This window comes from Leptosomus discolor, chromosome 4 (genome assembly GCF_034619465.1).
Source record: "Leptosomus discolor isolate bLepDis1 chromosome 4, bLepDis1.hap2, whole genome shotgun sequence".
Classification (NCBI taxonomy): Eukaryota; Metazoa; Chordata; class Aves; order Leptosomiformes; family Leptosomidae; genus Leptosomus; species Leptosomus discolor.
The window spans coordinates 16,871,128-16,897,008 of record NC_141394.1 but is presented as its reverse complement, the minus strand read 5'-3'; the positions used below and the strand labels follow the sequence as shown (position 1 = coordinate 16,897,008).

The 25,881-nt window shown below is 38.5% G+C and overlaps 1 protein-coding gene across 2 annotated transcripts in view; it reads left to right on the top strand.

Moving 5' to 3' along the window:
* The window catches only part of EDNRA (endothelin receptor type A), a 30,434-nt gene extending 4,930 nt beyond the window's left edge, over nucleotides 1-25,504 (top strand). The window contains exons 2-7 of one of the 2 annotated variants that reach the window (XM_086464056.1): nucleotides 7,779-7,906; nucleotides 16,554-16,752; nucleotides 20,619-20,771; nucleotides 22,887-23,020; nucleotides 23,413-23,521; nucleotides 25,364-25,504. In XM_086464056.1, coding sequence (XP_086320182.1) covers nucleotides 7,779-7,906; nucleotides 16,554-16,752; nucleotides 20,619-20,771; nucleotides 22,887-23,020; nucleotides 23,413-23,521; nucleotides 25,364-25,504 — 864 coding nt within the window. The remainder of the gene's footprint in view (nucleotides 1-7,778; nucleotides 7,907-16,553; nucleotides 16,753-20,618; nucleotides 20,772-22,886; nucleotides 23,021-23,412; nucleotides 23,522-25,363) is intronic. The other variant, XM_086464057.1, reaches the window with a different exon arrangement.
* The last annotated feature ends 377 nt before the right edge of the window (nucleotides 25,505-25,881 follow it).

The window sequence follows — 25,881 nt, the reverse complement described above, 5'->3', positions numbered from 1 at the left end:
TAGAACATTGTGAGTCTAAATATAAAAGGTAGCTGACAGTGAGCAAACATCTTCAGACATTTTGTCTTCAGTAAAGGAAGACTTAGCTGAGGCATTTCTAGTCATGGACATTTTTCAACATCAGAGAAAATGCGTAAGTGTTAGACCAATCCCTTCTTAATTCCAAATTATTTGGCATATATGATTACCTTTACTGACATATTTCATCTTATACATAAGCAGGGGTGACAATTAAACCATTGGAACCAAGATCCACTCTGGCTTCAACTAATGGCTGTCCTTTTTGGGGGCAGCATATATGTTCCTTTCAATGCACAGGCAGCTCCTCCCTCATCTTCAGTTTCATACCTCATGCCCACCTTGTTCTGTGGATTTGTAATACTGTACAGTACCTAGAGACTCTAGGTTTAACAGAATATTTTAGTATGTTAGCTCCCTTTATTTTTCAATCAGCTGAACTCTACTGATAACAAGGAATTGTTTGGATTATGTGTATCCAGGGTTTACCAGTTCTGCAGTAGTTTCTCAGTAATCCTATTACTCTCTTTAGCAACACACAAAAGACAACACAGCTGGAAGAATAAAAAAAACAATATTTGCCCAGGGATTGAAAAAATTCTTTTCAACAAATCACCATGTACACAAGCACACCTTGCAGATCATGTCCCTGAAGAAGAGCAGCACATCTTGAGAAACAATCTTCCTAAAAGGATGGGAAGTTACCCAACACCACGGAGCGACAAAATAGAAACTAATCCTACTTTGTAAACAGCAAAATACCACAGGAGAGATGTCTAGAGTTGTTAGGAATGCTTTACTGCTAAGTAGATTTTTGTAACAAATATAAACATTTTAACAAGAACATAAAATGTAGGATTTTTTTTTTTTTTACCAGTTAATTGAGACAGAATGTTCTGGTTCAAAAACAGGGCACTTGTTTTCTTACCTTTCAGGATCTCTTGAAGTATAATCTATTTTCTTTTGTGTGAAAACTATACATTCCCTTCCATAGCTGCCTAAGCATGAGAAAAGGACTGTGGGCATTCATGAAACGGCATGAGATCCTCTGCTACCTCCACCTTTACTTAGCTGTGCAAAGATGAATAAAATAGCAGAAAAAGCTGTGGTAGGGCAATTAAGAGGAAAAACATGTGTTTGTTGGTTCTCATGCATCCCTGCATAACCTTTCTTCCCTCCAGAAAAAAAACACAGTCAGTCTTCTATCCACCCAAAGTGGAAAAAGATGGTTCTTGGTTGTAGCAAAATTACGAAAGTATTTCCTGCAAAGAACAGTTGAAGAGATACAGTGTGCCTTCTCTACTGTGACAGTATCATGAATCTAAGCATAAGGGAAAAACCAAGTGATACCAAAGCTAGCAGAAGCCCGAACTATCATGTCACCATGGTATAGTCAATATTGCTCTTGTGGCCTGCATTATAAAGGTTAGCCTTGTTCTTTGTTTTCCTCTACTTTTCCTTTTTCCTCTGTGTCCTTCCCAAAGTTGAGGCTTTTCACTCCAGCAGTGGGAAGGGAAGAAATACCTTGAGACAGGCTGTGTTCTCTCTCCTTCACCCTTACAGCTCTCCCTTTTCCCAGCAAAGTGGTGGAGCACAGCTCAGTTACATATGAACAACAGTCTGTGGGTCCCAAGCAAGAAATGGGTGAGGATTGTCCTGCAATGTAATTCTTTCTTGGATATATGGGTTGTAGGAAGAAGAGAAAGGTTTAAGAACATGCAGTGAATTCTTGTCCTCTGAATTTTCATTGGGACAGAAGGATCCCAGTTGAGTCACTGAATCAAAATACCACAACTAAAACACCACAAGCAGGACACTCAATGCACCCTTCTTCCTAACTAACCAGTCTTACAGATAAGAGACAGGAGGAATGCATCAGTCAGAATCATCACCTTTTGTCACTTAATGCAGTCAACTCAGTGGTATAAACCTTGGACATTTCTGTGTACAGTTAGATTTCATGCAGATTCCAACCAGAACAGCAGGTTCTTGAAGCAGACAAGGGCATACATCATTGTAGAAAACAATTTAAGACAGAGCTTTACTGACACAGCTCAATGTCTCCTAGAGGAAACTAGCCTAAAGAAAAACAACAACAAAAAAAACCCAAAAAACAAAAAACCCACAAAGGAAAAAACCCACAAATGTGCTGATCTGACAAAAAACAGAGGAATTTCTCTTGTCTTTCATTCTGGTCTATGTTGCAAGGAAAGGAAATCACCCCAGAATACACTGGTTTTGTAACTCCCACACCACAGTTAGGACATGCTGGTCATTTATACAACCAGACATTGTCCATAGGAAGAGAAATCTGCTGGTTTGGTCTGTTTTTCCAATACTGTACAAGTGTAACAGAGGTCATGGAATAAAGAAGGTATTTCTATTTGTCCTGCCAAAGACAGAGCAGAAACTGTGACTGCCAGGGTTGTGCCAGAGCTGTTACATCAGTATCACTGAACACTTAAATGCCACGGAACTCAGGAGAGTACCCTGCGTGGGGGCAGCCTGAGGGGCAAGCATCATCTGTATGAACACAGTTCAGTTTCTGGGAAACAGATCTTGTGTGTCGGCACAACAATGGTCCCAAGTGGATACAGGAAAAGGAAGGCTCTAGAGCACTGGGGTGATATCAGAGCAGGAAAGGGCAGGTATGAAAGCTTTGCTTTCACCCTCAGTGCCATGTGGCAGAGAGAGAGGATCTCCTGACATATAGTTGTTGAACTGAAGCAGTTTTTACAGGGCAACTCAGAGCCAGTTCATATCCAGCACCTAACCCAGTCCATCTATTTTGGGCTGAGCTCCAGGGTCATCATCTGCCTGTAAACACACGATATCAGCCTTGTATTAGATAAACACTGTGGATGCACATGAGCATGTACTGGTGAATACTCATGTGGTTGGATTATAACATTCTCTCTTTTAGACTATATATAAATTGCTTGGGAGGCACAGTGAGACTTTATCTATGTTTTGTACAACAACTAGCATATTAACGGGAGTTAGAAAATAGCAACAGCAGTAGAATAAAATCAACTGAGTGACATTTAAAAATCATTGCAAAGGAATGTTCTCAGCACTGCTGTCTTGTTTGTTTCAAGCTGCAGCGTCAGGGCAGAGAGGCCATATAAAGCAGCAGAGAAGGGGGGATGCACAAGGAAGCTGCGGTTGTCTGGTCACTTTGCTGAGGTTTTTTAAGACCGAAAGTAGAACCTTGAAATCTCGGTTTCTGATTTCAGTATTAAAATATGCTGTTGACTACACCCTTTTCTTGATCAGTAATTGCACCACAGTTGAACTGTAAGAAATACTCCTAAGTTGCGAACGCATAAGGGGAAAAGTGCATTTCCTTTACCACATGTCTTATTTTGAAACCTCAGAGATTTCATGAGTGGGTTTGCAAAAGCACAATCCATTTGACCAGCTGACGTAGAACTGTGATACAAGTTGGAATAATCAGACTAATTCCTTCTGTCCCTGTGCCTTGAGAGAAAATGTAACCTACTAAAATTTTATATTAATTTTGTTTCGAAATTAAAACATGCAAAAGCACTGGAAAAGCAAAGCCAGTACTCCTAGTTCTTATATTGTACCTAGGTAAATCAGGACTAATTCAATTAAATTCCTAGGTCCATTTTTTTTTGTACAAAATAAATGTGTTTTTTCCCTCTAGAAGTTTCTGATAGGGCAGAACAGAGGGCGATGGACTTGTTTTGATGTAAAATCAGTAAAATCAAAGACAAGATCAGATTTGCCAACTAAAAATACCTTCTGAAGAAAAAACTGGCACCTGATCCAAGGGGAAGTAATGAATGCATATCTGATGCAGAATGATAATGGGAGTATACCCACGGAAATTATTGCAAAGTTAATCTTGGAAATCAAATAATTCTGATCCCAGTGATTTTGATTAAAATCAACTTGAAAAGAATGTCTAATGATTCGGTACTGATGTTACTTCAGTTAGTGGAAAAGTGTAAGAAACAAAAGGAATAAAATACTTTTAATCTTAAAAAAGGAGAGCTTCCTGGGGTGTGGGGAAGATGTGCACATGCTAGAACCATGATAAAGGTTCTCTATGAGGAGTAATGAGTTAGTGAACCTTTTTCAAGTACAACACTTTTCTTTTTGAAGCTAATATTTGCCTTGTAGTAACAGAGTTTCACAGTCACTACAAAGTGCTTGTTCATTTCCATTGATGGGTATAGGCCACAGCCACAGTGCACACAAATGAATAGGTGACTATCTTTCAGTTGCCTTTTAAAGTGTAATCTATAATGATAAATCGGTTTTAGTGCTCTGACTGGTACAGGGGATTAATGAAAGTCTGCTAGGGCCTCTTTTCCCTGGTAGTGCCATAATTTAGCCTTCACCCAGTGGTGCCTGAAAACTATTCTGATTTTACCCAAAACCAGACAAGAGTCTGGAGCTGAAATTTCATGTGACTACAACTGGTTGGAGAATTACCATGGATACAGATCACCCCTTTTTTTTCCAACATTTTTTCTGCAGCCCTGACACAAAATGAAGCCTCATGCAAGAGTTCTAGGCAAAAGGCAAAACTATGTCCTGCAAACATTTGTTATAAAGTTGCAAGTCTATCTAGAAAAGAATTCTGCTGGAGCTTTCAATGTATTTCATTCAGTCTATAAATACAGATAAAATCAGAGCAACCAATCACCAGCTCGCAGGTATAATCTCATAACTTTTGTTACTGAAGGTCCTGACGATCGTTAAATCACCAGACCTAGTGATCCACTCCCTAGCCTTCCAGCACAAAGGGCATTTGCTTTCACCAACTATGATTGTTCTGAACTGGAATACCATTGCAAAGGTGCTCAGTGGTCTTGATGGTAAATAAGATACTTAGTTCTCCTTGAAGAAGACAGGAGTTCTCAATATGCCAGGTAACACACAACAACATACAGTAAGAGAATGGGAGCAAACAGAACCATATTTATATGATATTCTAATGCTCTCAGGAAACAGGGAGTAGACAAACTTGGACTGATCCTATAGCTTATATTGAGAAATCTCATTTTAATATTCATCTGAAGAGAAAAAATAATCCAGTAAAAAATATAATGTCTAACAGATCACACCTCTCCTATTAAATGAGCAGTCATACACATAAATTTGCTTCATAGTATTAACACCTAGTTAGCTGAAATCTGTGCTAAAATCTGTCTTGAAATACAAGTAAGCAAATGACAATATGAATATGGTCCTAGAGAGACACAGGCAGCATGTAGTACATTACTGCTTCCAGCACTTTCGAGATATTATTCGGGATGTATGAAGCACAAGTAATTTAGCATTGTGATGAATGGCTATAAAAAAGAAGGGATGTGAAAAAGACAGATCAGGACTGACTACAAATAGAAGATGAATTCCTCAAATTTGCCATTCAGTGATAAACATCCTGTACTGTACAGCAAAGTGTTCTGAAAATTTCATGCTGTGAAAAATCAGAAAGGTAACTCCCACCTTAATAGAGATAAAGACAGATGTGAATTTTAACACCCCATAGTTAATATTTATATTGTTAAAGGTAGTGATTATTAAAGTATGTTTTGATTTAACAGTAATTTAACTAGAAATAAAATGTTCACTTTCAATACGACAGCCCTGATCTACAACCAGTATTTGTTTTTCTAATTCTGCAGACAGAATCCACCCACTCGTATTAGATGAGTGTGTTCCAGAGCCTAAGCTTCCACTGGAAAAAATCTTCTAGTCCTTGTGGTTGCAAAGATAGATAACTCTCAAAACGTGAACTGACTGTAAGCAAAGATGCCTGCCCAAGTATGAAGACGGCCTGGTAGAACAGGTCTGCAAGAAAGTAAACTATGAAAACAACAATTCAAATTTCTATTAATTCAATCAAATTCCAAACAGTATAATCTTTGTTCAGTTTTAGCTATAAAAATGTTAAAAATATATGATTCATAGATGGTGTTTATCATGGAAAGAACACAACTAATTTTTGCATGCAGAATGTGACACCATCAGTCCTTGCACATTTGTGCATACGCAAGTATGGTTCCTTGTTCTCTCTTTTCCATTTCATGCTCTTGCCCAGGGACAGCCAGACTGTGGCACATCACACATACAGTATTTATTGGAAACGCTTGTTGTGCCACCAGTTTATCTCCATCTCATGCACTTGAAAATAAAACTGTTGTGAAGCTTAAATCTATTTTAGTTCCATAAAACAGTCCCAGGTCTGGATCTGACCATCTTCAAAATTTTAGCAAAATTAGGTTTTAGAAGCTTTCAGAAGCTTGGGTTTGGCTTATTGTTACTCCATAGGGTATCATTTGCTGTATTCCTCTGAGGCAAATAAAAACATCTCCAAATTTAGCTGGTACTATCAAAATAGTGTGCGTTCTGGCCTTTGTTCAGTAAAGCTTAATATAAATCCAATGACTGCACAGTAGTAGTAACTACTTATCTAGTAAGACAATTAGTACTACTGCCTTCAAAAACGTGCCCCCTGTTTATACAGGGGATACAACATCCACTAGGATGTTGACAAAGTTACATACCTGGCTCAAGCACTTGATATTTTCATTTCAAATCTAATGCTTTCTATTACACAACCACTTTACCAGAAGTTGATAAAAGCATAAGAACTGCTGGGCTATATCACACAAAGAACTCATCTTATCTCTTATTCAGTATCCTACCCCTGACAAAGGCTCAGTAGCAAAGACTAACAAAAAGATTAAAAAAAAAAAACAGTAGTGCAAGAATGACCCTTCCCCTTCTGGTGAGAAGGTTTAGTGACTTTGTTTTTCAAAAGAACTATTCATGGTGACTGTAAGATCCCTTTCGTGAATGGAATCAGCCAAGTTAGAGCTCAGTGCTTTGTACGGATTTTATAATTTTTCACTTATTACATTCACTTACAATTGAATGTAATCTGACATTTTACTGCCAGGCATCCAGTAAAGGAAGATCTTCTGTGACTTTGCAGTCAGTTGCAAATTTGACTATCGTGAATAATTTTGTATCCTGTATTTTGTAGGTATACTTGTTTAAATCTTTAAGAGTTACAGCTAGAAAGATTACTGTTTACATGCCAATTATTCACACCTATTCACATGAATCAATGTATTCATATTTGTAACATAAATGCCTCCTTGAAAATACTAATCTAAACCCCAGCCATTCATTCAAATCTTTCCAAATGGATGTTTTTCTGTTGCCTTGTAGTACAGCCCACATGTATGTACAATGCTAGTCCTTTAAGACATAATATGGAACAAATTATGTATGCACAATATTTTCTCCACACACTTAAGTATCTGGCAGTGAGTGTTGTCATGAGTTACACAGTGGTACATTTACAATGACAAGAATCTACTTGCGTGCAGCATGAGAATTTGGCTCTGAGGTATCTCATTATGAACTGTGAGTTATGCTTTGACTGCCTGGTTCTAGGACATGGTAATTGCAACCATTTATGACAGGGTTGAGTTAGATTTTCATTATTCAGTACTGGTGGCTGCAGCACAATAAAAAAAAAATCTTTTAACAATGCAAGTTACTATCAGGTCAACACCTAAGTTTAAACTTTCATCCTCTGTGCTTCTATAATAGCAGTTACTTCCCAGATTCACTCAGTACTAAGGATATGCTTGAGGTATGGAGAATTCAAGGTTACAATAACTGTGTCTAAGACAAGAAATAATTACAATTTTTGTGTACTTGCTAAGTTACTGTTTAAATATTCTGATTATTTTATATCTTCTCTTTAGCTCCTTGCTCAGAAGTGGCCTTTTGGAGATTCTGAATTTGGACAGTTTCTTTGCAAATTCCTTCCCTTTATACAGAAGGCATCGGTGGGAATCACAGTCCTTAATCTCTGTGCCCTTAGTGTGGACAGGTACAGTATGTTTTACTCTTTTGATAGACACTGTTATTGCCCTTGCAGTTTTCCTAAAACTGGGAACACTCAGTGGGGTCTTCTTAGCAGGCACACTACAGTATAGATGTAACTTACATTCTCTTTTTTGATATCCTGGCTAAAAAAAAGCACCGCATCTGTGTCTAAAATTATAATACGAAGATATTAGTTTTTTAAAAAGTATTTAAAACCTCTAGTAAAGCATTATTTCAATTTCCTTTACAGACCAAAATTTATTGTGATTTGACTCAATATTCAGACCTCTTTCTTTCATATGACCTCATGTTTGTTTTGTATTTGAACAAGACATAATCTTTAGTCTTAAAAATAATTTTTTTAACTCCCTGCGTATGGACCATAATTACAGTGTTATTTTGATAACTTTTATTACTAATTGAGTTTTATTGAAAAACACGTTGGAAACTTGCTTTGATAGTTTGACGTTTTGATAGTTTGAAAACGAATGCCTCTGCTAAAAGTGCTCAGGAAGATACATAAACTTGTTGATAGAACAACAGCTAAGATGCTTTGAACATTATTCTTTTATGCTTTTTTTCTTCACACATACAAGGCAATAGCAGATGAGGACTTCGCTTCTGTAAAAGCTATTTTTATTAGTCTCGAGTTTGCTCCATCATGTTCTAGTCCAAAGTATCCGTAATTCTGATACAGAAAATATTGATAAATAACATACATTGTGTGTATTAGTACAGCATGCAAAGGTAAAAGAAACTTTAATCTTGGTTTGGTTTTACACAAAAAGTTGATACACAAGGTTTGCAACAGATGAGTAACTTAGTAGTATCCATACCTGAAATACAGTTCCTTATTGCATTAGTAACTCCTTAGCTGAAGCCAGAAACAGGCAAATGTAACACAGGCAAGTGCTCTATTTCCATTTTTGAGTCCAAGAACTATAAAAAGAATCCTATTTCTTAAACAATATCTGCCCAGCATAAAATACAACCCCATGGACTGCTTTAAGGAATAAATCATAGATCAAGCGCAACAGAAACAGAGTCTGTTAGATAATTTCTGACCAATGCAGTTTCATTAGATTTAATCCTACTGTTACATACATTTACATAAATTGGATGTAACTCAGCTGAAGCTACCTCTTTATATAGGCATATATATCTTTTTTTTTTACAAGCACTCATTTGCTATTCCTCACAACAACCAATGCTGTTTTCATTTGAGTATAAAGTCCTGTATGGGATCAGACTCAGACTATTTCATTTCCTCCCCCAGTCTACATGCTTTGCCAAGGACATATTCTTTATCATCTGGTGCTACTCTAGTAAATGGTTGCAGAGAATGTGCGTTAGACAACGGATGTATACAGCCAGATTCTGATATTGGCTAACATGAAGTGAATCTGGGTTAAATCTTCATGAAATCAGGATCTGAGAGCACCTTCAACAAGTTAGGTTGGGTACTGGAAGTGGCATAGTCACATTAATAGAAAATTCCACATCAGCTAATGTTTGCTTTTTAGTAAATACGGACTTGTGTGCTGTCACAGCTGGACTGTCTCTGGTCTACAGGCGAGATGGTGTTTTTCTACAAACAGCTCCTGAAAGCTATTTCATTTATAGTTATTTTGGGTGTTTATATATGGAATTGCATTCTACAAGGCAGAAAAAGATAGCCAATTGGTATCATGAATTCAGAGCTCCATAGCTTTGATAATTGTTGACTCTGTCCCTCTTGCACACTACAGCCTTAATTTAGAACAAGATTTTTTTTACCTACAAGGACTGTTCTCTGTACTAGCTACATCCTATTGTGAAACTCCACCCACTACTTCTGTCCCTCGACAAAGTGACTTGCACTGACAGTGTATTGAGGTTTAACTGTGCATGCCCAAGGGGAATGATGTCCACTCACATGTGGAGAGGGTTTTAAGAGGCTGTCAGAAAACACTAAACCAGCCATTCATTCACCCTTCAGAGGAAGCTCACATTTGTTTCAGATGCCTGTCAGGCATTTTTAAACTCTAGGTCATGACAGTGATGACAGTCTGACTCTTTTTATAAACAGTGCCTGACTGTGACTAAGGGGAAGGATATTTCCCTTCCTGAGCTTTTACGCTTGCTTATGTCTTGGGCATAAGATTTTGATGAAGAAATTATTTTAAGAAGAAGAGTGAAGATAGGTATGTCATTTAATCTGTATACACCCTCTTCTTGCCTCCTCTGCATATCAAATTGCATAGAACAGTGAACTCAGGGTAGGTACTTTCATCTGTCCCTACTTCCAGTAAATGCATTAGGTAAGTCAAGATTTTAACACTAAAACAAAGCTTTAAGAGCTTTATTGTATGAAGAGCTTTGCAGTCAACACACTGCTGACTATCTTTAAAATGAAGAACACCTGTGATCTCTCACGACAAAGAGGAATAGATCAATATCAGCAACAGTAGTGTCGTTTAGGAACTGTTCTGGCACCAATCTTGGCAGTGACTGCTTCTTATGTTCCTGATTGAGTCTCTTTTCTGTATTGCTTTCCTCTCTTACAAAGAGCTGATAATACTTGTAGAACAGAAATATGTTATAATAGTGGGCCATTTGAGCAATTAATTTTCTACCACAGTCAAAAGGAAAAGGGAAGCAAAAGCACCTAAGCTGTAAGACAGCAGGCATAGGGGACTGATAGTCTGCAGACAAGCTATAGCCCATGATTTAATTTTCATATACTCCTTGATTTAATTTTCTAAGGCCCACAATACATATTCTTTTTAATTCCAATTAGAAACTACTACAGTAAAATTCATCCAAATAGTCCCAAAAACTAATCTGGGCCACAACAAAAACCACAACCATGCTGCATTAATAAGACCAGTACTGGATTGCTAACTAGAGATCTAGAATTAGTCTTTATCAAAGAATGATGAAATCACAGAGAGGGCACAGAAAATTAGAAATTATTCAGTGGCCTTACAGATCTCAATTTGTTGCCTATCAAAAACATACTTAAGAAGCCACTTAAATATAATGTCCAAGTACTGAAATACAGATGATGTATCAGATATCCATGGGGTCTTTGTCTTAGCAAAGAAAGATGTAACAAGAACAGGGCTGCAGCCAGACAAATTCCAAGTGAAAATAAGGTACACATTTTTAACAATGAGGGTGATTAACTACAAGAAGAAACCACCAGGGAAAGGGAAAGGTGTTCTATTCTTAATGTTCTCAGATCAAGACAGAATGTCCTTCTAAAAGAAATGCTTTGAGCAAGGTATAAGTAGATAGGAGTGCAAAATATTTAATTGTATATATGTATACTTCATGATGTAATGACCCTTTGTCCTTAAATATTGTGCATCTCTAAATATAAGTAGCAAGAGGGACTGCAGAGCCCATGAAAAGCACATTGGAATAAATAGCTAAGAATGGGAGAAGAGGAAGGAGAAGAAAACAGAGGAGAGAGAGCAACTGAAGGGCACAATATACTAAAGTTGAGAGTACATGCATGGGCAGTAGAAAATTAAAAGGGGAGAGAGAAGAGGAGCCACAACATTAAACAGAGAAAAGAAAACTACCTGGAAAAGAACTGAATATTCTACACAAGGTTGGAGACAAAAGGGAAACAAACATTAAAAAAAGAAAAGACAAAACACACGCACACAGATTTTAGATCGGGGAATTAAATGTAACGCATTATGCACATATTGTATGTCAGTTCCCTGGCAGACATCCTATATTTCCTAAGTATGAGGGAAATAAACCCTGCAGTACTTTCCCACTCCTAATTATGGGAGGTTTGTGGCTAGACAGAGATGCTATACATTACATAACTCACAGAACACCCACTTGAAAAATTATATTACCACTATTTTTCAATTCACTCTTACAGCAGTGAGTAGACAGATCAAGTAATTGCAGGTTAATACACATTCAGCAAATTCTGATTTAATTGCTGAGCTTCTTGTGCTTTAGCTGAAACCATTCATAAAATTCTTCCGCAAATAATTCCTTATCTGATACTTGTTTGAATTGTAAACTGAAAAAAAATTGCAAATAAAATACGTACATGACCCAAACCCTTACTGCTATGCATACTGATCTTCTCATGTGCAAAACGGATATAACTCAAACAGAACAGGTACAAAAATGCAAGAAAGGAAAGAACTGGATTCACAATTTACAACCTATTTGTTGTCACTTACATAGTTACACAGGTGACACAACATAAAATTTACATTTCTTACTTGAAAAATATATACAGTCTACAGGCTCCTGTTTGCTAAGAACATCATTCAGTCAAGGATGAGATAGTATACTACGTACCTTGTGCAGCTGATGGGACCAACTGTAAAATTTCCAGTCAGTAGAAAGTAAACTTGGAATTGATTGTTAAATCTCCATAGTTCACAAATATTGGAGTATTTGTGTGAAAGGTTATGTTTCTATGAATATACCATTTAGTCATTAAAGCCAAAATTTGATATTTGGTAAAAGGAAATATGAGAAGATCACAAACTATTTAAAATTAAATTTGAATTTTAATATGAATAAATATGTGTAAGAAGATACAATGCTGAATGTTACTTTCTCAGTTATCTCAGTAGAGTTTATTGTTTCAATGCTCTCAGAATTCCAGTCTCCTAGACCTCCTCCCCATAAGTGAACTGTTGCCTCTCTCCTTTCTGATATTCTTTGAAGATAAGGAAGCCTTTAGAAGATGCTTTTATTTTTAAGCTGCAAATCCAAAACATAGTTTGCTTTAGTATGCTCAAAATCTTTATACACACATTTCTGTTAAAATGATGTACTGAGAACCTATTCATAGGTTCTGTGACTATGTTGTGTATGATATTGCTATAGATACCAAACCAAAAGCTTCTACTCTGCTTACTGTAAGAATGATGGCATACAAGACTCTGACACCTTCCAGTGACCTTCTGTAATAATGCTTTCTGAAATTTTTGTGAGGGGCTTACAGCCTGATCTTGCATTCGTGCAACTTCCTTCCTTTAACATTGAGGCTTCAGGGGATTTAATTCAGAAGTCTTCTGTCCTGTTAATAAGCACACTTCCAAACGAAAAAGGGGGTGTGATACAGGAAATCAGAAGAAATGCTGTGTGGGTGAATTGCAAATTAGTGTCTTGGTTAGAGGAGGGCTGAGGACACATTTTAAGAACTAAATTTTACAGACCTCTGTAGCCTAGGTCCTATGTATCTTAACTAATGTTTTTTCCCATCAGAAGGTCTTCATTACTTCCATCTCATAAATTCAAAATCCAATACTTCCCAGTAAACTCAAAGCATCCTAAACCAGAGTTCTCAACTACTCTTTTCCTTAAACCCTTGTTATCCCTGAGACTTCAAGTCCATGCCAAAATTCTGTATTCCTTCCAATCACCTCTCTACCATCCCACCCTAATCCTTCCACAACCTAATCCTCCAACCGAAAGCTTTCTGATCTAAATTCCCCTGCTCTTTTCCTCCCTTGCCAAAGCTCATCCATCACTGCAACTCAGAGCCTACATACTCAAAAATCATATCCTCCTGGTCTGTTGAGGGCATCTCCTTTCCCCATACCTTTCACCTTACTTCTGCCTGCTGGTATGCCCTTTTGTACTCCAGTTAGCTGCTGTCATCAGCTAAAGTCCCCATCCATTTGCTTTTCTATGAAAAGCTTAACCTTACTCATGCCTTGGAAAGGTGTTAAGAATAGAGGTGGCAGTTGCACATATCCAAATGTATCTGCCAGGACTCAAGAGGGCAGAAAATGAGGGCATGTCTGAGGAAGAAAAGAATACTTGGCAGCCAGGACAGTAAAATGGCACAGCTCCTTACAATTTATAATCTGCTTCAGTGACTTCTTATTCTGACATTTTTTAAATCAAATGAACAACCTTTCTTCACATTTTTACTCCTCAACTAAAGAAGACTGTTTCGTCAGTGGATGCCATGATATATCCATGTAGCCCTGTAATTCCAAATCGGAAGCTGCTATTACTTTGGGGAAGTAAAATAAGCACCACCAATGACAGAAAGCTCTCCAGCACGCATTTCACGGAATTATAGAATCACAGAATATTAGGGGTTGGAAGGGACCTCGAAAGATCATCTAGTCTAACCCCTCTGCCAGAGCAGGACCACCTAGAGTAGATCACACAGTAACGCATCCAGGTGGGTTTTGAATGTCTCCAGAGAAGGAGACTCCACAACCTCTCTGGGCAGCCTGTTCCAGTGCTATTTCACCCTCACAGTGAAAAAGTTTTTCCTTATGTTAATGTGGAACTTCCTATGCTCCATCTTGCACCCATTGCCCCTTGTCCTGTCGTTTGGCATCACCGAGAAGAGCCCGGCTCCATTCTCCTGACACTCGCCCTTTACGTATTTCTAAACATTAATGAGGTCACCCCTCGGTCTCCTCCAAGCTAAGAGACCCAGCTCCCTCAGCCTTTCATCTTAAGGGAGATGTTCCACCCCCTTAACCATCTTTGTGGCTCTGTGCTGGACTCTTTCCAGCAGTTCCCTGTCCTTCTTGAACTGAGGGGCCCAGAACCGGACACAACATTCCAGATGCGGTCTCATCAGGGCAGAGTAGACAGGGAGGAGAACCTCTCTCGACCTACTGACCACACCCCTTCTAATACACCCCAGGACGCCATTGACCTTCTGGGCCACAAGGGCACATTGCTGGCTCATGGCCATCCTGCTGTCCACCACGACTCCCAGGTCCCTTTCCCCTGCACTGCTCTCTAACAGGTCAGTCCCCAGCCTACATGGGTACATGGGGTTGTTCTTTCTGAGATGCAAGACTCTACACTTGCCTGTGTTGTATTTCATTAAATTCCTCCCCACCCAGCTCTCCAGGCTGTCTAGGTCTTGCTGAATGTCAGCACAGCCTTCTGGTGTGTCAGCTACTCCTCTCAGTTTTGTGTCATCAGCAAACTTGCTGACAGTGCACTCTGTTCCCTCATCCAAGTCACTGATTAACATATTGAATAGTACTGGTCCCAGTACCAACCCCTGAAGGACTCCACTAGATACAGGCGTCCAACTAGACTCTGTCCCGTTGTCTACTACTCTCTGACTTCTTTCCTTCAACCAATTCACAATCCACCTCACTACCCAATCATCTAGACCACACTTCCTCAGTTTAGCTGTGAGGATGCTGGGGGAGATGGTGTCAAATGCTTTACTGAAATCAATATAAACCACACCCACTGCACTACCATCATCTATCCACCTGTTTATGTCTTCATAAAAGGCTATCAGGTTGGTCAAACATGACTTCCCCTTGTTCACTGCTCCTAATGACCCTCTTATCCTTGATATGCCTAGAGACAGCGATGAGGATAAGTTCTTCCATCACTTTTCCAGGGATGGAGGTGAGGCTGACTGGTCTGTAGTTACTCAGGTCCTCCTTCTTGTCCTTTTTGAAGACTGGAGTGACATTTGCTTTCCTCCAGTCCTCAGGTACCTCTCCTGTTCCCCATGATTTACCAAAGATGATGGAGAGTGGTCTAGCAATGACTTCTGCCAGCTCCCTCTGCACCCATGGGTGCATCCCATCATGGATTATGTATGGATTTATGTATGTCCAGTTTGCTTAACTGATCCCTAATCCAGTCCTCATCAACCAAGTCAAACTCCTCCTTTATCCTGACTTCCTCTGGGGCCTCAGGGATCTGAGGCTCCTGAGGACAGTCTCCAGCAGTATAGACAGAGGCAAAGAAGGCATTCAGTGACTCTGCCTTCTTTGTATCCTCTGTCACCACAGCACCCGCCTCATTTAACAGTGGGCCTACATTGCCTCTAGCGTTAGTTTTGTCTGCAATGTATTTGAAATAGCCCTTCAAAACCAGTATTTGTTCTTTCCATAATTTTTAGACAGCACTGGCTTTGCTAAATTGTTGGAAATGCTAAGTAATTAGTTTACTAAGGTTATTTCTAGACAACAGTTAAGTCTGCTACTGAAATTTTTATTTATGGACTGGTTTGTACTCTGTATTGTATGCCTATCAGTTTTCTTCAAATAATTTTCAAACCTTCTGACCAGAGTTGACAGAGAGGTTGAGGTCTCAAAGCAAATAAATTTCTACGAGTTTCTTTAAAACTGGCAGACAAGTAGAAGAGAAAGACCCTCTCTATTTCCCGACTAGGAAAAAGGCTGCAGCCTTGGAAGGACAGAGAAGGTAAAGAGAGGAAGAGGAAAAGGGATAAATGCATGGGCTGTATTTGAAATTTCTTTAACAGTTCTCATCTTTTATCAAGATTACAGTTAAGAGATGCATACGCATAGGAAAGCAGGTTTCAGTAATTCCACATTTTACAGAGAAACTTGCTATCTACAGGGTAAAGTAAGGAAAACATGTTGATTTTGGCATGTACAGACTTCTAAGACATGTACTTCTGTTTCTCATTCAGGAAGATGATGCAGAGGCTGAGATAGCTGCCAGACAGTCCTAACTAGCACCCTTGATGTGCTCTGCTGTGTCCTAGGTGGCTTGATAGCTGGCAGAGCCCCTGGAACAGGCATAAAAAACCAAGCAACACAAGTCTAAGATGTCAGTTTTAAGATTTTACTAAATATATAAAATTGAACCAAGATCTTTGAATTTAAGAGAAAAACTGAAAGTTGGAAACTAATGCCTGTCTCTTTCAGGTATAGAGCAGTTGCATCCTGGAGTCGTGTTCAGGGAATTGGAATCCCTATGATAACTGCTATTGAAATTTTCTCCATTTGGCTTCTGTCCTTCATACTGGCAATTCCAGAAGCAATCGGTTTTGCTGTCGTACCTTTCAGATACAAGGATGAGGGTTATGTTACCTGCATGCTCAATCCTACAAATAATTTTATGTTGGTAAGTAACATCCTTTCTTCTCTTTTTGAAATCCACAGTATATAGGTTAGACAATTAAGATACTGGATTATAATACTCTTTATTCATCCATTAAAGTGCAAAATGTATTCTAATGTATATTGATGCAAAAAGGATCCTTCATGTACAGTGACCTGTCTCTACTTTCAGCCAGAGATACTAAATGGGACTTCGTAATATTTTCATTTGTTCACTACTGAGAACTCCTAATACAGGAATTTGCAATTTGGGCCTGCTTAAAGTACAATCAAGAGATGTATTAGGGTAGCCAGAGCCTTGGAAGGTATTACGTTTCTAGGTGTAACACCTTGGAGCTCGTAACTGTCAAAACCCATGTTTTACCATGATTAGTCATGATTTTGCGTGCAGTAGCCAGCTCTTTTGGCAGACAAAGAAAAGGGTGGGGTCATGCTCTAACATAACTTTTCCTATTCTATATACACTTACAAAGTCAGAGAATAAACCCTTCATTTACAAGAAATCATGACTAGAAATCTGGCAGACTCACATCTCCAATCCAGGCAGCTTGGGCACTCTTAGCTGTCATCTAGATACAGCAACTCAAGAGCAAGAGAGGTGCCTGAGACACACCAGGCTTCTTTGGCATGTTTCATAGCCCTCATCCTCTGTGCTACTGCAGCTTAACAGTTGCCAATACCCACATTAGCTTGTTCAAAGCAAGTCAGGTGAGTAGTCACTACAGAATTAACAGATCTTTACTGCATAGGGCGATAGTGATTTTCCACCTGGACTTACACTGAGAAAATGGGAAAGTGGTATCTTAATTTTTTCTTTGTGAACCCAAAGAAGTGTCAGCCATCATTCACTCAGTATTTAAAAAAGAGTAGTGTTCTGTTTTGTTTCAGAGAAGGCAGACAGTGCAAGGTCTTATGTCTTGAAGGAAACTCCGTATTTTCTTCCAGACTAGAGTTTTTCATGATAGAGTGCATGTTTCTCTTTTTTGAATGTCTGGCACTTCTCCTTTTATTGGATCAGAATATGGCTAGGGCTACAATTGTGAAGGATAAGGCAAAACAGAGCTAGCAAGTTTAGTAAATAAAAAGTGTGGGTAATTAGTCTTTCTCAGAGGAACATCCCCAACTTTGGTAGGGTTACACAGACTGCAGGAATGGCAGAAAGAGCAGAAGACAACTGCAGGAGAAGTCAAAAGGAATTCCCTAACGGAAATAATTAATGTGGGTGAAGATGGAGTGGAATTGCCCAGGACTTACTCTATCTTTGTTTCTAAACTCTACAGGCCACATGACTGTAGATACTGTAGTTACAAGAATTCAATTTACGAAGTGCACACTGCTGCAAATTTCCCTTTTGCAATGGCTCTTTTTCTCCACAAATGTGCCTGAACAATCTTCACTTCCTCTCTCCCTAAGAAAAAGAATAGTTTTCCCTCTTCTCCAAAACACCACAGTTTAGGTCTTCCATAGGCATGCTAACTTTAAAGATTATTGTTGTGTTCTTAATGTGCTAAATAGAACAACTTGTTTTGTTTTATTAGCAGGAATTAGTATCTTTTACTTGCTCAGCATAATTCAAAAGATCCAAGTCTCCCCACACCAGTTTGATTTTCAAGGAAACAAACTAGCATTTATGTCCAAGCTGAGAGTAAATGTTGGAAGTGTCAGTCAAAATGAAGAGTGTTGTGTTTCTGTGCGTTGCAAGCAAGTGCAAACATAAGATTGAAATGGAAATACCATTTTAACCTGAACTATAGTATTTACTACCACAAACACCACAATAAACAATTAGTAAACTTTGGGAAGGATTTATGATTAACTTTTGTTTTTAATAGGAGCTTTATTCATGTTTAAAGCTATCCTTGAAAGACTTAAAAGATTCATGCTAGATCATGATTCCCAAGAGGCTGAGAGCACTAGGAAACTTGTTTAAAATTTACATTTCCTGTAGCAAACCAGTTCCATGTGGGCTTTTGAGACAAACAAAAGAATGTCTACTTCTCTTAAATCAACCCAATTTTGCGCTTTGATGTAAGCTTTGTGAAACTCAGATTCCACAATTAATCATTCACAGACATTTTCATGTAGGTTTTATAACTTCACAAAGCCAAGTCCTCATACAGAATAGGTTTGTTGGTCAGGGTTGTGACACAGCACTCTATGTGTATGTTTTCTTCACTGACAGGCAATGCTCACGAAAGTTGGTAGACAGATATGACAGAAAGTTTTCCTTGTAAACATAGCCTGGATTCACACAGTACACATTTTGTTGTGCTGCCCAATCAACATGATTCTAGTCTGACTTGGAGGAATTTGCCAGGGAAAAGAAAATTTTCTGCCTGTATTTGTAATCCTTTTCTCTGCAGAAGGAGTGATAATTAGATTTCCCCTCAGTACAAACTCTCCAAATATGAGGCATGCTGTTTTCTGGTTTTCTACCGGCAGAAGCTCTCTTCCCAGTGGGGGAAATTCTGCCCCCAAGGAGACTGTAACTATGCAGCAGACTGTAGCCCCTCCTCAAGTGGGGATGAGGCTGAGGAAGAAACAAGCTAATCAACACGATTCAAAATGTCCTGTGAGGTGAGGTTGTGGCCTAGATATCAGCAGCATACTTCAAATTAGTAAGCTTTGTAAGGAGCTAACTGTGTTGCGGCAAACGGAGAAATATCAAAAGCATTCCCTTTTTCTTAGCAGATCAACTTTCTAGTATAACTAAAGCAGATTTAAAACTGAACATTATTACATACTAGTCTATTAATTGCATCCATTTTTTTAACCTTTCAAAGTTTAGTACCGTTCAGTTTTAAATGTAAACAAGATGTCAAAATTTGTCTTTTTCAAACAGGAATCATATAATCCTCAGCTATTAGCATTTTGACATTGGGTGTGGGAACTGTGATGTTACAAGAGCACATCCGCTAGGAATAAACAAGCTAGGGGAAATATTATGAGAAAGAAGGTTCCCTTTTACACACATCCATCTCAGTGACTAATAACATAGGGACAGGAAGTATTTAAAATGTCATATTTCAGTGCACACTTTTCACTGAGCATTAAATTTAAAACCCAAGATACAATATTTTCCTAAGTCTGAAAAAACAATTGTCTACAGAAAAGAGTGATTTAAAATGTTTTGTCAAATGTAGTATTTCCCATAATAGATAAGTGTATTAACGTGAAACCACAACTTCAATCACAGCTAACGCTCAAAATTACACAGCAAATTACTACTACTCTATCAAATCCCTCAGTATCTTGTCACAAAAGGCAAATGGTATGAATGGCAGGCAAAGGGTTAAAAGTAACTGTACCACTAGAAGCCACCCATCCTAAGCTTTGCATATATCAGACAAACACTTATGAAGTGGCTCCTGTCTGCCCAGTACATAAGCAAACCAACTACCAATCTTTTCACTGATAACAAAAGGTGATTAAACTCACAAGACATTTTGAATTTTCCTTTTTTGGAATCAGGACAGAAGCCATAGAGGTAAATGGCATTTCCTGAGACAGGCTTTTAGTAAGATCTGTTATCTCAAACTGTCTACATTTTGGCACGTCTTTTTCATGAAACTGGATTTCAGTTTTCATGAATGAGTGGAAATGTTCAGAAAACACAACCAAAGAAAATTAAATCCAAGACAGGTTGCAACAAGGGTACAGGCAGGCTATCAGTAAGGTAAAATAAATGTTTACACTGCTGCAATTTCCATTTTGATGTTGATGCAAAACAGATCAACAATAAGAAATTTTACATAATTTACATAAATTTACAAGAAGAAGGATACCAGTGTAGCAATTGCCATGCTTTTCTGTGGTACTTTTCATTGAATCATAAAAAAATACCTTCTCTTTTCTTTACCTTATCTACAGTTTTACAAAGATGCAAAGGATTGGTGGCTGTTTGGTTTCTATTTCTGCATGCCACTGGCATGTACTGCCATCTTTTATACACTAATGACTTGTGAAATGTTAAACAGAAGAAACAGCAACTTGAGAATCGCTCTCAGTGAACACCTTAAGCAGGTAAATATCAGGAACACCAATGTTTGATAATATTGTTCTCTCTCTGAGATAACTTAGAACTATGTTTCAAAGTGTACTTGAACACAGTAAATTACAGAAATAGAAGGTGAGGGTGTAGGTTATTTATGACATAAAGGTATTCATCTACACCAAGAACACAAGACTAAATCATAGTATAAGAGGTATTGAAGACAGCACCCTCAGGAAACTAGCCAGTTTATTTCTTTCCTTAAGTATGTATGACGGTTGTGCCCTCCTGCTCTTTAACCTCAAATCACTGCTGGCTAAACACTTTGAAATTTAACTACAAAGATTTGCCAAAAAAATGTTTCTTTTTATTCGTAAAGATATGACTCCATGGGTCCTCCCTACTTTAGGCACACTTTGATATTCAACTTCAGTTTCATATAAAAAGCAATGGTAGAATAACCTGTTTTAGAATAGAGTGGATTTTTTTTTTTCAGGGTTATTGCACTGTTGAAGTACCACTACTGTAGCTGCTTTGAAAAGAGCAACAGAGGAATAGTACAAACAAATGATCACAGAGTAAAGTCACTCACAGAACTGTCAGATCTCACTTTGCTGTTTTTTGCAGCACTGTCTGATGTTTAATTCCTAACTGAAATTTTAAAAACAATCTGTAGCTTTTCCCCTGCGTTAGGGTCAGCCCCTCAAATTCCACTCCTTTTAAATTCCACATTCACAGATGTGAATCCCTAAAGCAGTCCCCTCTGCATCGCAGTGAGTGCTCTCAGAGGTTCCTTGTCTGCTGGTTCATTCCAGATCGGGGCAGATTGGAAAATTCCCCCCTTGTGCACATCCTCCACTTTTCCCCTCATCAGGCCCCAGGGCTTGCCACACAGTCTGTCCTAGGGCCACACACCAGTTACTCCACCCATTAGAACTAGAATGGTATGTAGGGGGTGTGGGAATCCACCCTCCAGCTTTCCCATCCTGATGCAGCAAGCTACTGAGACTGGTTGCTGGAAGGTGACTTTATGCCACAATTTGCAAATGCTTGTCTTTTTAACTATCACCTTTTGCCCATCTTTCTTCCTTTCTTCCCTACAGCCTTGTCCACATTAATGTCTGGTCACAATCCTTTTTGTATTTTGATAAAAACTGCTACTGTAAGAAGGAAGGAACAACAATAGTCATATTTAAAGCCTAACAAGATTTACTGTAATCACACATTTAATGACAGAGCCTTGCAATGCTTGCTATTGTTACATTGCAGTGGCAGTTTCAGAAGTGGTATTCTCACCCCTTCATATGCTTCTCTTTAACTATTCCATGCCTACCAACACCACTGGTATACATTGTCAAAAATCCACTAAGACAGCTGTAAATCTCTAGAGCCATATAAAATATCCACTAAACTGAAATTATTTCCTGACCAAGTATTATGAGATTAAGTTGTAATACAGAAATTTCTGAAGTTTTGTTTGTAGAGGAACTATTTTTTAGGAAATCAAGATCACACAGCACAATTAATATGCTGTGCAGTATGCCTTTATGTAACATGAAGCATACTAAATATAAAATAATACATCAGCAAGGATTTCACATTCTGACTAGGTACGTGGTTGAACGGAACTTTTATTGCCAATTGATCTAGGTGCCTTGGGTTTATACATTGCTGCACATCAATGATTAGGTCCAAGTGGTATATCAAGCAGGTGTGACCCCGGTTTCCCTCATACCTGAAAAAATTTTCTTGCAGACTATGCATGTTTCTGAAGAAAGAGGTTTATCTGAGGTATTGCCAGAAAACTAATCCAGGGTAGAGGAATAAGAAGGGCTGGGAAAGTAATCAGGTTCAGGAAAGTCCAGGAGTAGATTTTCCTTAGCTAACATCTACAGTGTCCTGGCAATGACCTGTGGGCTGAAGCTGCTGCATTCACAGTGATGAGCAGGTTCTGTTGAGGATGGCCAGAATTAAGAACATGACAAGCCCCATAAAAAACTGTTCAGGGACATCAAGTAGTCTGGAAACTCCACTTTGGGAATTCTTGCATGCTTTGTCTAGATTACTCACTTTGCTGCCACTACTACGCTTCAACCACCTACCAATATGAATTAGGCAGTCACAGTTATCTTTGCTTTTTTTTCTAGCGTCGAGAAGTTGCAAAGACAGTTTTCTGTTTAGTAGTGATTTTTGCTCTTTGCTGGTTCCCTCTCCATTTGAGCCGAATTTTGAAGAAAATGGTATACAATGAAAGAGATCCCGGCAGATGTGAACTGCTCAGGTACTTCATTTTCTATGTCAATCAATTGTTTATACTGAAAAAATATAATGCCGCACACTTGGAGTTTATGTCATTGTGCACGCAACTGTGGTGTCAGAAGAGCAAACACTTCATGGCTTTCCAGCTGTGCCCGTTTTCAGGGGTTTCAGTTTTATCGGGTTAGCATAATTTCAATGAATGTTGTCTGCCACCATTGCAGTCACTTTCCTCTGGCTTTTGTGAACTTCCATGAGACCTAGCATGGTACAAGATCTAGGGTGCTCCCTAGATCGAGGGAGTTAGGTAAGAGACAATTAGTTTCTGTGACAGAAGAGGTTGTAACCACAAAGAGCATGGATGCTTCTACAGTATATGAACAGTTTAAATGTTTTGCTTTCTCTTTTGTTGCCTAGTTTCTTGCTGCCATTGGATTATATCAGCATCAACCTGGCAACCATGAACTCTTGTATAAACCCAATAGCTCTGTATTTTGTGAGCAAGAAGTTTAAAAACTGTTTCCAGGTAAGATCTTCTTAAGATTCTATGTCCAGTTAATGAACTGTATTAAACCACTTAGTTATTTTCTATTTTTAGCAGCTGGGAGAAGAGGCATACAAAGGAATGAAAGATTATAAATTGTCTAGTTTACCAGCTAGCAGCTCACATAGCACACATGCCAAACTGGAAGTGGAACTAACCGCTTTATCTGAAATGCTAAACCAGTAATTAAATTTGAAATAGTCCTGCTATGTAAACATGTGAACTGAGATAGACACGGTCTTGTCAGTACTATTTATCTGCATGTGACATGTACATGAAATAGAATTTGGTTGATGACATATTTCCCACTCTAGATGAAGACAAAGAACACATACATAGGACACCAAGCTGCCTGCGATTAAACAATCCCATTAACGACCACAATTTTCAGGCTTGAATACCAAAGCAGGCACCTGAGTTGACTTTGGCAATTAAATATGCATTATGGCTTTCACCTGCATTTTTCCAGTTCTTACACATGAAAACATCTTTAAAGGTTAAACTAATTTCCTTGTGACACTGGGCCTATGCACATCCCCAATTATATAATAAAGGCAATACAGGAAGAAAGGAAATGAGAGCATACAGTGGTAAAGAAAGTTATGAAATGGAAAAGGAAGACTGAAATAGCTTTATCTGCAAAGAAAGACAAGACAGCAGGACTGTACCGCTAAACTTCAAGTCTGTGAACAGGCAACTCAAGCTACTGAAAAAATGTAATAAATAATTAGAATAGAGAATACCTGTTTGTCTGTAGCCTGCTCAGACTTACAAGCTATTTTAAGGGAGTATTTTCAAGATAAGAAGTCAGCTTTCCTTTTTAGGGTCCTCTACTTCATTTGGGAGCTGTTGAGAGGATAATATGTCTGAACTTGTCCTCAGGTGAAATGGAGAATTAACAGTGGGTACTACCAGGCTGCTCTTCATATCATTAGTTAATTCTTCCCAGTTGTCCTTCAGAATAAAATTACCATCCAACAACTCTAATTCAAGAATTTTCAGCTAGTATTTAATCCTTCCCAGCTTCTCATTATAGCTTACCCTTTCCCTTCTAGTATCAAGGTTATTAATTCAGGCAATCTTTCCCTTTTGTATTTGAGTTTCTCACCCTACCTCCCTTCTCATTGAGTTCACAGAAGTCATGGAACTACTGCTGTTATTGCCATTGCTCCTCTGTGGCCCTAACACTTTCTGCTAAAGTAGAGATTCCATCTACATAGAATTAGGCACCAATTTTTGTGAAAGGAGGGAGAATAGCTGAAGAATCCTTTATGTTTCTTTCAGAAGAGACAACTGAACATACCAGCCTATGAAGAACCTGGGAGTATGATCCTGAATGACCTTCTGTTAACTGTGAAAAATGATACACCCCAATATATTCACTGGCCCTTTTCCTAAACAATTTTGTTGTCTTCAAAGTTGTGGAAGAGACTTAAGCCACAGGCTGGGCAATTTTCTTCTTTTCTCTCACATGCTAAGCAGCATGCTGATCCCAAAGTTTGAAGTGCAGTGATAAAGAGGGAAAAAGCCCTCGGATCTTGTATGTATTGATTGTCAGTTCTCAATCTATTTACCTTAGTCAAACAAATTTTGCTTTTGATACTGTGAATGCTTTTCTTAAATAAGAGGAACAGGCTGGGCTTAATTTGCTGTGTTTGTGATGTTTAACCACAGGAATTGTTTGCATCCTAGGATAAAAAATTTGCCTGAGTGCAGCTATCGCTCCCTTCGGCTAGAATCGTCTGTTCATTTCTGAATGAATACAGCTGGCAATCTGCATGGAGTTGATAGATTTGTGTTAACTTTTGGTTTTTTTATTTCCAGTCATGTCTTTGCTGTTGCTGCTCCCAGTCTAAGAGTCTAGTGACTTCAGTGCCCATGAATGGAACAAGCATTCAGTGGAAAAATCAAGAACTAAACAATCACAATACAGATCGAAGCAGCCATAAAGACAGCATAAACTGAAAATTAAGAACTCTGATATCACTTCAGAATCAAACAGGAAAGAAAAAGTCACAACAAAGCTATTCCAACAGGAAGCCCAGTGACTGTTTCGTAATCAATTCAGACATGTGCACCCTTGTACCTAATTCTAGAGGTGACTGAATAGATTGACTGACTATAACTGCAATGTTCTGTGAACTGAGATGCACTGGATGGTAATTCTGCCTCTGAAAATGATATTGATGTGATTATGACGCCAAAAAACTGACTTGAACTACACAGGTGGCTTGCTCTTCAGAACCAAGCAGGAACTGTCCAGTGTCTGTGACTGGTACAATTCAATCTTTTTACCCAATTGTCACCTAGAATTAATCACTCTGGAATTTTTCAGAAGATAT